This window comes from Diadema antillarum, unplaced genomic scaffold (assembly GCF_040938485.1).
Source record: "Diadema antillarum isolate AM-2024a unplaced genomic scaffold, OU_Dant_1.0 seq00001487_RagTag, whole genome shotgun sequence".
NCBI lineage: Eukaryota > Metazoa > Echinodermata > Echinoidea > Diadematoida > Diadematidae > Diadema > Diadema antillarum.
In genome coordinates, this window is record NW_027272226.1 from 123,502 (window position 1) to 135,630 (window position 12,129).

At 38.9% G+C, this 12,129-nt stretch overlaps 1 protein-coding gene across 1 annotated transcript in view; it reads right to left on the bottom strand.

Moving 5' to 3' along the window:
• Positions 1-12,129, bottom strand: part of LOC139709993 (uncharacterized) — a 117,735-nt gene that overhangs the window by 42,719 nt on the left and 62,887 nt on the right. Inside the window, exons 5-6 of the mRNA XM_071621946.1 lie at positions 9,564-9,785; positions 2,771-3,008 (exon numbers count right to left, since the gene is read on the bottom strand). Coding sequence (XP_071478047.1) covers positions 2,771-3,008; positions 9,564-9,785 — 460 coding nt within the window. The remainder of the gene's footprint in view (positions 1-2,770; positions 3,009-9,563; positions 9,786-12,129) is intronic.

Consider the following 12,129-nt stretch of genomic DNA (forward strand, 5'->3'; position numbering starts at 1 on the left):
AGACATTCATGTTATCATCGTATACACGGAGTTGAATATTATTGTGTTCATTTCCGAACCATCGAACGCAGGTGAATGTTACTGTTATTCATTTCGAAATTTAAAAGCGAACATCCGACAGTTACTTTAGCATCGTATGGAGCAGAATATTACTGCTATTCACTTCCGAACGTAAAATCGTATATACGGAGTGGAATACTTTTGTTATTCATTTCCGAACGTCATAGCAAACATTCGACATTCTATTTTAGCATCTTCCGGAGCTGAATGTTATTGCCATTTATGTTATCATCGTATACACGGAGTTGAAAATTATTGTGTTCATTTCCGAACCATCGAACGCAGCTGAATGCATACTGTTATTCATTTCGAAATTTAAAAGCGAACATCTGACAGGTACTATAGTATAGCATCGTATGGAGGAGAATATTACTGCTATTCACTTCCCAACGCAAAATCGTTTATATACGGAGTTGGATATTTTTGTTATTAATTTCCGAACGTCACAGCAAACATTCGACATTTATTTTAGCATCTTCCGGAGCTGAATGTTATTGCCATTTACTCTTGAACATGAAAGCAAACATCAGACATTCATGTTATCATCGTATACACGGAGTTGAATATTATTGTGTTCATTTCCGAACCATCGAACGCAGGTGAATGTTACTGTTATTCATTTCGAAATTTAAAAGCGAACATCCGACAGTTATTTTAGCATCGTATAATGGAGCAGAATATTACTGCTATTCACTTCCGAACGTAAAAGCAATCATCTGACATCTATTTTGTCATCTTCCGGAGCCGAATGCTATTGCTATTTACTTTCGAAAGTACAGGCAATCATCCGTCATTCATTTTATTATCGTAAGAAGTTGAATATTTTTGTTATTTATTTCCGAACGTCAAAGGGATCATTCGACATTTACTTTAGCATCTTCGGGAGCTGAATGTTATTGCTATTTACTTCCGAACGTAAAAGCAAACATCAGATATACATTGTATATTCTATCAACGTATATACGGAGTTGAATGTCATTGTTATTCATTTCCGAACATCAAAGCAATCATTGAACATTAATTTTACCACCGAACGCACCTGAATGTTACTGTCATTCATTTCGAAATCTAAAAGCAAACATCCAACAGTTATTTTAGCATCGTATGGAGCAGAATATTACTGCTATTCACTTCCGAACGTAAAAGATCTGACATTTATGTTAGCATTTTCCGGAGCCGAATGTTATTGCTTTTTATTTTCGAAAGTAAAAGCAAATATCCGTCTTTTTATTTTATCATCGTACGGAGTTGAATATTTTTTGTTATTCATTTCCGAACGTCAAAGGGATCATTCGACATATAGCCTACTCAAGCATCTTCCGGAGCTGAATGTTATTGCTATTTACTTTCGAACGTAAGAGCAAACATCCGGCATTTATCTTATCGTCTTACGGAGTTGAATATTATCATTCACTTCCGAACGCCAAAGCAAACATTCGGTATTTATTCCAGTATCATACGGAATCAAATGTCAGCGTGATTCATTTCTAAAATCAAAAGTAAACATGCGACATTCATTTTTGCGTCTTACGGAGTCGACTGTTACCGCTGTTCATTTCCAAAAGTAAAGGCAAACATCCGACTTTTTTTGTAGCCCGATTGGGCCACCGAATTTTCAGCAATGAAATTTTGGTGGCGCAGGTCGTTAAAAGTCGTGAATAGCGAGATGATCGTAACCGATGTCGATATGTTCTAATAATTATTGATACTTGAGTGATGAACGCATGTGCACAACTTCCGCAGGTGTACTTCTTTAGAAAGTAGCGAACAATCAAGGCAGTGGACATCAGAGTGTGATTAAATCGAAAAGAAGCCCCTGAAATCGGAATTTGATGAAAATGGGCAAAGTCGGAACTCCATGAAATGTATTTTGATTGAGCGGTCAAAATAAAGCTTAACGGGAATGTGCCCGTGAATACCCTCGTCCACCCTCGTCCACCCTCGTCCAACCCGCGTCAATCGAGACGCATATTCCCGAGGATGGATTTTCCGTGCGGGCGGATGGACTCGTCCACTGAACGCGTATACCCGCGGGTACCCGCGGGGATACGCGTCAGTGGCCTCGTCCAGATCTCGGAAAAGCGTGACGTTTCCCGCGGTCGGCACTGTATTCATCGAAATAAAAACGTAAAGGCCTGTACAGCTGGAATAAGGAGGTCTGGCTCGAGTTGCAGAGACAAGGTCAAACTGCGCAGTGCGCTGCGCAATGGCAAAGGATGAGCTGAGCCAGAATCAGCATTGCGAAAGCCCGCGTGAACGCTCTTCCGCTGAGACCGTGATTTGAAACGCCGTTTTGAATCATGATTCATGTTTGTGATTCTGGCTACGAAATTCGCATGAACGCGGCCATAGAAGAAACAATGTTTGTGTATGAGTACATGTACACTGCTGACCCAGTGGTAGCTGCGTATGAAGTGTTCATCCAAACAGGGGTGTATCACGCTAGAAACTACTTACATCATACAGCTAGTCTTGAAGTTCCAACATTTTACTATAAAATCAATAACATGTTTTCTTCAGTGTATATCATAGATTAAATTGCGTGAGTTTCACAGGAGTCTTAAGTTTGTTTGAAAGCACTCTTTTTTCATTTCTATTTTTCTTTTTCTTTTTCACTACTTGGAGAATTTCAGATAATAGAGAAGTCTGGATAAGTAAGGGCCAGATAATTGAGGTCAGACTAAACTTCTAAATCGCGCAGGTCTGCGACCTGCCACATGGTTGTGTACTCCTTTCAAGTTGCCCCACACGAGGGCGCTCTCACCCATTATCATCTTGGAGATGTCTTGGGAGACCTTGGAGGAGTGCGACTCGATCTTCTGCAGCGCCGTCTCGCTGTGGCTGTCGGCGATCTCGACGTCGATGGACTGCCGATGCTCCAGGAGCACTCGCACGACCTCGATCTTGCCAAACACGGCCGCTTCGTGAAGAGCGGTGCCATTTTTGGTCTGAAAGAGATTATTAGGGGAAATGAAAGAAAAAGAAGAGAAAATAAAGAACAGGAAGCTGACATGCAAAGTTCACGTAGATGACAAGCTATGATTTGCTTTTTGCAGTAAATGCAATTAAGCAAACCTCAGCGAAATGATTCAAGACCACAGTATGCCTCTTCAGCAAACATACAGTGTACAACGCCTACATGTACATCTATCAAAATTGTCTTCTCTCAATTCCTCTACCACCCCCTCTCTTTCTTTCACATCATTGCGTTTTACATGTATATCAATCCATATCAGTTTCACACCGGTAGATGTGAGTTTTACCACAGACCAGTGAGGAGGCTTTTTTAAGCTTTAAAGGGATCGTATAGTCTTGGTTGAGACCTAACTTCAGGTTTCTAATATTTTGGGGTGAGATAATGAGAAATCTCTTATGAAATGTGAAAGAGCATGCGATTCCAAGAGGAATTCACCATTTATTTGATGAAAATTGGTTTTGAAATGACCGAGATATATGCAAAACAAAGCGACCCTAACAAAAGGTGGGACCCTCCTTTTATTATGATCGCTTTGTTTCACTTTGTTTTTGGACGTGTCAGCCATTCCAAAATTAAAATTATTTGAAATTATTTGATTTTCATCAAATAACTTCAAATTCCTCTTAGAATGGTATGCTCTGTACTATAAGTGGTTTCTTGGTATCTTGCAAAAAGTCGAAAGCTAAATCCTCATCTCCACCAATACTAAACTGTCCCTTTAACTTGTCAGAAGTGGGTTTCTGTTTTCACTCTACCATCGTCTCAGGTGACCACTTCCTTTATTACTTCATAAAAGTGAAGCTCTACTGGTGTGAGAATCAGCAGAATATGACATCAAAAGTGGACAGGTTTCACCCGAAACAATGAGGTAATCTCTTTCTGGGGGAAGTACATAAATAACAGCTGAAAAGTTTGATCTCAACATGAGCTATTACAAAAGCGCCGTTTAGTCTTTTGTAACTACTGGATATCAATGGACCAGTTTATCTTTACCTTTGGGAGTAGTGATTTGAAAAATGTTCAAGATATCGCCTTTCATGCATATGTGCACATGTAGGTCTGTTGTACCACATTACATCTTAATACCATATATAATTTTTGCAATACAGCCTAAAATATAAGGAGATGTCAGCACTTTTCTCAATAAACCGTAACTGTAGACGGTTTTAATAGCATGGAAACATTTTTTATCATAACTATTGATCATATTTTGTATATCTAACAATATTCACCATCGATTTTAATGATTCAAATTTTGACAGTGGTCGTTTCTATCCTTAACTCACATTTTAGAACTATTTTAAAGCACTAAAGCTGGGTTTTTGTTTCATCTGCAAATGATAACTTATGCCTTTAAACCTGAGGCCTACTTTATGAAGATGGTACAGAATTTTCCCCGATCATCTATCCGTTGCAAAGTGTCAACAAAATGGGAAGGTGCGTTCACACCATGCTTAGCAAGCAAATCAAGAAACAAGGAAACAACAACAAACACAGACAAGCCATCGGCTCCATACCACTGCTTTACGGGGGAACCGGATGTACTAAATATCAAAAGTCAACGGAAGAACCATCAAGTGTTTAGAGTCAACAAGTTAATAAAGACTGCAAAGATCAAAGTCAACGGAGGGTTTTCTACCTAATGATTATAGAGGAAGTGCTTCAGCAATTTCCAGATACTCATTTGAGAAACCAAACAAGGTGCAGCCTCATTAATGCTGAAATACAAATGCCATGGTACAATGTGTATGTATTCATAGTGTAAAAGCAGATAAACACTCTATGTTGTACGACCTGAAATACAGTACATTGCCAAATTGTACAATGATATAAAAGTTTTAGGGTGGTAATTCAAACTTTACACGAAATAACATATGCGCAAGATTTGAGTGTGAATCATGCCATGAAATACCAAATTGCACCACCAATCGTCGTCGCAGCAGAGTACATGTAGTTGTCATGTGATTTGACACACTTCCTGTTGTTGTTGTTTTTTTTTCCTGCAGAAGTCATGCGCAAGCACAGTCCTTTATACCAGAAATATATACAATATGTGGTTATTTTGCGAATGAGAATGGTACCAAGTAAATTACTGTGATATCTATCACTGAGATATTTTGATGAGAAGGCTGCCAAGAAATAACCCCGACATTTAATACCACAGTATTACAAAAATGTAACTTCAAATGTGAATGCACAAACGGACAGTGTATTGAAGTTTACTCTAGGGGGAAATGTAGGTGGTGCTTGTACACTGTACATGAACGTTGTATTTACACATATCGTTTTCGGTCAAATATTTGCAATGTACGTTGCGTCGAAACAGGGATGAGCTATGTATTATCCTCTTTCAGTCTACTTTATCAATGGGAGTATTGAGTCTTTGGTGCTGTATGCATTCCTCTTGGTAGTATTGACTGTGTCTACAAGGTACAATGTATATTGGTCTGTGAGGTGAGGTTTTGGGTGTGTTTTTAAAAGGGAAGACTAAACCAAACAAAGTCAATTGTGGTTTCGCTCAAATCCCTAAGAAATGGGGGAAAAAAAAGAAGTTTGATGGCAATTTGTTCTCAAATTAACAAATTATTTCATATCCTTGTTTCTTCATTAAATTCCTCTCGATTGTCATTACTTTGATCATCATGTACGTGTATACATGATACAATTAACCTAATATCAAATACAATGTATCTTTCAATTTCTCAATTCAAGCTCATTTCAGTAAGTGTGGTACAATGTACATTGTACCTCACAATCCTTGTTGAGTATACATACATTTGTTGATTTTTCTCATTAAAAATATGAAGTGCTTTTAATATCTTTTTCACAATATCTTCAAAATCTTTTCCATATACTGTAAACGTCAATATTTTCGCGCGATTAATTTTTCGCGCTGAGCAGCTCGAAAACGTATTCGCGGGTTCTTAAATTCGCGCTCCGCAGCAGGTTACTTTACTGTAGTACACATTCACTGCTTTCATCCAAAGCCTCTGCTACATAGCTTGCTATGCCAGCGTACGACAAGCGACGTAGCGAGCGGCTCGACTGCGAGTACAAGCACTCAAATACGTAGTACAGCTGTGACTGTAGTACCGTAGTCACGGGGGAATGTAGCATCGGTGCGCGCGGTGCACACGGCATGCTACAGTACACAGCAATCTATCGTCTCTTCGCACAGTACTAGTAGCGTAAACATGCCTGTACATTGTACTACGTAGCAGTATCATCGATGAAGCGCACACAATTCATCCCATTCAAAATGTGCATAGAAAATTGTGAAGATATATTCGCGCATTTTTGAATTCGCGCTAGCCGAACGTAGCGCGAAATCCGCGAAAATTAATGTACCGCGAAAATTTCCACGTTTACAGTACCTGATGCATTGATATGATAGCTGTTTAGACACAATAGGTAGGGCCTAATTCTTTAACCATGATAATTCATGAAAGCAACTCAACACACGAGTATTTCACTTCTAATCTATGTTAACTTTTCATCGCTGACAACTTCTTGTATCCATAACTCTTCAAATGAAAGAGCAGAAAACAACAATTACAGTTGCGAAACAATTTACGTTAGAAAAATTATGTAAGATAGAAAATCAACATTCAAGCAGGATTCATTACAATTATAGTAAAAGTGGCTGAAAAAAAATGTTTCTCATAGTCTTAGAATGTGTGTTTTAATGTACTGCAGCATGCTAATCCCTTGCGTCGAGCAAACTGCAACGGTGAAGATGGCATTGCATCTGTCAATACAACACAAATTTATTTCAGTCCATAATATGCCAGCTGTTTTTCTCATTGCTTATCTGCTGTAGAATCACATGAGCAATCAACAGAAACCCAACAAAACCACAAAATTCCTGCCCCATCAGTCATTTACATTTTGTACCTAACTCTGTCAATTTGGATAGACACAAAGCATTATGTCATAGACCACATTTCCATTCAACTTGAGAAGAGCTCAGTACATACAATGTATCTTCAACAAACAATACATAGGCCTATATGTCGCAAACGACACACATTGTACATGTACGGTACAAGTCTCGAAATGTGCGTGTTGTTTTCAGTGCTGACACGACATTTGCTGCTGCGACAATTGCTCCGGTCTTTAATATTTTCTCTAAGGACCTAGGGTTAGGGTTAGGATTGTGATAGGGTTTTAGGTTTAGCTTGATGTAAGGATTAGATTGAGGGTTATAATTGCAGGTAGAATTTATGCTTGGCTTTAAGCATGCAAATATTTAATGGGAGCATCTGTCCCAGAAGCACATGTGATGGAACCGTTTTCAGCATAACATTGCAATTAGATACAGATGAAATGTAAATGTCAAGTTTCGTCCCATTCAATACGCTCAGCTACTCATTAGTTTGGCTGGATAAATGGTGAATGTTTACTCATACCACATATAACTGGGTAGAAGAAGCATTTGGAGTTGAACATACCAATAGGGCCAGAATAGAGGCAACAAAATCAAGGAGGTTTCAATGACCAGTATATGGGAATATACCTGAGCATCACATTGTATGTGTGCATCTCAATCACAGGCAACCTCAATCCCCATCTCAACCAAAACTGTACCATCCCTTTAAAGTGAACTTGTCCTTTAATGATATAAAAAAGAAAAAAAGAATGTTCATCGAATGTTCACCTCTTTGCAGGTCATGCAAAAAATAATAATAACAATAATAAATAAATAAATAGAAAATAAACAAATAAATAAATAAATAAATAAATAAATAAACACATAAATAAATAACTGAATGAATAATACTAATAATGATAAAAAATACCTACTAAACCCTTTTAGTGTTTTGACAGCACCGAAAACCCCACAGCACTGTACATCCTGTCTAAAGTCCCTGGCTTTATGGAAAGGGTTTAAAGACTGTACAAAATGAAGATAATCAGCATTACAGTAGGATGATATAGGCTGCAGAGAATCTGGGACCTTCCAAAAGTTCACTGCAGCAATTCATCAACGCTGCAGCTCAAAGAAGAAATCCATCCACTTCCTGGCTAATGCGCAATTAATTGACGCAACGACGGATACTCACAATCCCCCCTACTTTCCTCTTTTCTCGCTTTTTCCGCTTTTTCCGGGATGGCGCGAGTCTGCTTTAATGAGGTGCGAGGGGAAGACATAAGCCGTTTGAGCTCAGCATAAAATAAATTGTCATGAGATTACGGATTAGTGATAGCTTGTTTGCTTCAATTTTTTTCTCTCCCCGAGACATATTGAAATACTGATTCCTTGCCTTTTCTATTATGTTATTGCTGTGTTTGATGTCTGATAATTTGTGAACATACATGAAGGCCTACAGGCTACATAGTAGAAAGAATTCCATGGACGAACTTCATCTTTACGCACTTTTCGTAATGACTCGCATTTCCTGCATTGTCAAACATGGAACTACAAAGTACTTGCAGTACCATGAGTACATCCATTGTACATATTCCTGGAGCCAAATACTGCCTCACCCGTGCAGTATACAGGGTGTATGTGTACAGTGTACGTGTAGACTTTAAATTTCACTAAAATTGGGGTCACAAGGTCGACATTTACCATCAAGCTAAAAAGAAAGGCTAAGTTCCATTGCAACATGGGCAAAGCAAATATCTCCTACAACTTACAAGTGGCACATTACAAATTTTAAGTGAAATTCTAATACCTTCAATCAAAACTAAAATAGGTAATGAATTTGGTATCATGGCTACAGGTACACCACATAAAGGTATGCATTTATTTTGCAGAACACTATCAATGTATCTTTCTTCCTTGAGCTCAAGGCTGACTACAGACAGCCTATAAACCATGAATTCCCCAATCATCCGGACTTTCCCTCTCCCATTTCTCTCGCAGCAGAACCTTCTCTGATCGCAAAAGACCTGACGGCTTCTCAAGTGGGTCCCGCTATTAGAAAACTCAGCGTCATCTATAATTCCGATGCCCTTGGCATTCTACAGTCTGGTGGGGGCAGGGCAAGAAGAACGTGCCCCATCGCAGATCACCATCGTAACCCACTCCGCGAACGGTTCGTCCTTCCGCACGAAGCCTTCCCCATTATCGGCACTTCCTGCTTGGGGAAGAACATGATCACTTAGCTATTTTTTAAAGGTAGACACGATGCAAACCAGAACCAACACTTACAACTTGCCACACGTGGAGCGAATTCATATTGGTTGACTTACCTTGCATTATTACTTTATATTCCACAACAGGGGTGGGGTGGGGTGGGGGATAGGGGGTACGGGTGTGGCTGATTGGCAGGATTCTTGGCGTGTTTTTTTTTTATTTCCTTTACAAAACAAAGATAAAAGCAAAGATGCCTAATATGGAACGATATTGTAAGAAGTATTAAAACAAATCCATTTCTAATGCTGCTGTCTGGAGTGGCCTCACTAAACTTTCGATTACATGCACTGGTCAGCCACCAAAGAATAATGATGATACAACAACAAAAGCTATTCTTCTTAATAATATTCTTCATCAAAATTCAAGATGAAGCTGTGAACGAACCGTTTTGTTGATGTCACAGCCTGCTTCCAGAAGCAGCTTGACGATTCGGTGGTGGCCGTTCTTGGCCGCAAGGTGCAGCAGGGAGCGCGAGTCCGGCACCTTGGACAGGAGGTCCGGCCGGAGCCTGACCAGCAGCTGGACAGTGTCCAGCCGGCCGTACTGAGCTGCCAGGTCAAGGGGACCCTCTTCCTTGCGATTACATAACGTTGGGTCTGCCCCATGCTGGTGAAAAAACATACAGCAAAAACAGACAAGTTAATTGAAATTCATGTTCAAGGCCTACAACATATAGGGGAAACAGATGTACTGTATGGAAACATTATTAAGACAACAACAACAAACTGAGTTCTTTGCAACTGATTGTCAAATGGCAATTTGTCAATCAGTTGTAATGAAAACATCTCGACGGAAGAATTTCATGAATTTGAAAAACTGAGTTCTGTTGACTTTAGGCAAACTACAATTGTAAAATGTAGAATGGACATTACTGAAGGTGATCAGTCTTATACAACACATATAATTATATATGTTGAAATTATACCTTGTACGTGCAGTAAAAGAGAAAGAAAACAAGTCAACTTTACTTCAAATACTGTAGTAAAGGCCAACAAACAAAACAGGAGAAACTTTGTCTACAATGTATTTGAACTTCACACATATGTACTGTAGAACTGCAAGTTTTGGAATGACAAATTATGAAATTTTGATGTTCTCACAAAACAATTGGTAATTTCTGATATGTACATATGTAGCTGAAACACTGCAAAATGCAGATGAAGCAGTTTATAGCTATTGCTACTTCACACAACCTGTTGAATACCTTGATTGAGAACAAAAAAAAAAACAGAAAACAAAACATTAAAGATTAACAATATTCAATTCAATTTTAATAGCCTAGTCATCACCACCTCATCTCAATTGTCAATAAGTGTCACCATGGCTATATAGTATTCTACAACGAGGCATGAGGGAGGCAGACAGATGTCTCTTCTCAGTGCTCAATATCACTTTAAGGAAAAAGTTACCATTATTAAAAAAGATTTGTATATTTGTACCTGGGTCAATGAGAGGCCTGAAACATAATGACTATCCTTGAAGAGATTCACTGCGCTTTGGCTGCATTTATCACCTTTTCCCATGCGTGTTTCAAAACCCACTAACAAAACATGTTTGCAAACACCTTCTGGATCTCATTTCTTAAGTTTTTGCATACAATGTATCAACTCTGTTGGGGGGGGGGGGGGGGAGGGGGGGTAGGCCCAGAGCTACCAAGTCTCACACATTCTGCCTGAGACTCAAGCATTAAGGGGCCGTCTCACGATCTCACGCATGGCACCCATTTTTCTCACGCATTGGGCGAATTCTGCAACTTGGGCCAATGATAGGGAGCATAGCTCGAAGGATTAAAGTGATAGTTGCAATTGAAGGTATATTTCCCTTTTGTCTTTCAAAATAAGTAAAAAATAATCACTTAAGTATGCACCTGCACCATTAAGAGCTGAAAATTAAAAAAGCTCCATACCATGGGAGGTGGGAAAAACCCCTCCGACACCCCCGCTTGCGCGCATTTTCGCGTGCCGAGATGCCGAGTCATGAAATCTCACTCATAATTTTTTGTTTTTTTTTAACTTGGCATCCCTGTAGGCCTTGTCACTGAGAACTGCCATGATGCAGTTTGACCCAAGGAGCAGAGATGTGTTTAAACTAGCAGTAGTTGCGGTGGGCAGGTCAGAGCAATCAACACGTTTCAAAACAACTTTGCGCTTTCACATCAACTCTACAGAAACACGTTTCTGGTTCAAATGCATTTGCCACGGCACGTCACACTTTTTCCTAGTCTCAGAAACATATTTCTAACTCCATAATCAAAACAGTTTTGCATTTAATATCAACTGCCCAAAACTCCCTGAAAGCTGCTTGGAAAGTGAGTTGCTAAAATGCACCAGGGCTTTGATTGTTCCCTGTTTCTGGCCTTGACCACTGCTACTATTAGATGAGAGGCCACCCATCTTTTGACAAATGTGGTTTCTAACCCAGTACTGTAGGTTAACGAATCTCATAAATTTCTTGTCTGATCAAAACATGAAAAATGAATACATAGATTTTAAAAATATTAAAAAAAAAAACTTGGGCAGTTTGTCAAGTGTGTAGAGAGAACAGAGGTGCCGCCACTTCACACAATCACTATAAAGAACATGGCTCTTCTTTCATATTATAGATAAGCTCACTAATCTTGACCACTGACCAATGATGGACATTAACACCCTCTCTGCACAAGAGAAATCTGTATATTTTCATCCATAATTCACCATTATCATTGGACTTTCACATAAACAGTGAAATTCATGACCAGAAATTATAGCAGTTATTAGTTTTCGATTATAGTATTAGGCTAATTATTGTAGCAAAATTTTGACGACATTTGACCTTTGACTTTTACTCCTTTCATTTCAGGTGACTAAGACTGCTTTAAATCAAGTTTTATAATCCTTATTAATAAGAGCTGATATTCACAAGAAACATTCTTTTACATGAAGCAGTGTAATGGTTGAAAAATATTTAAACC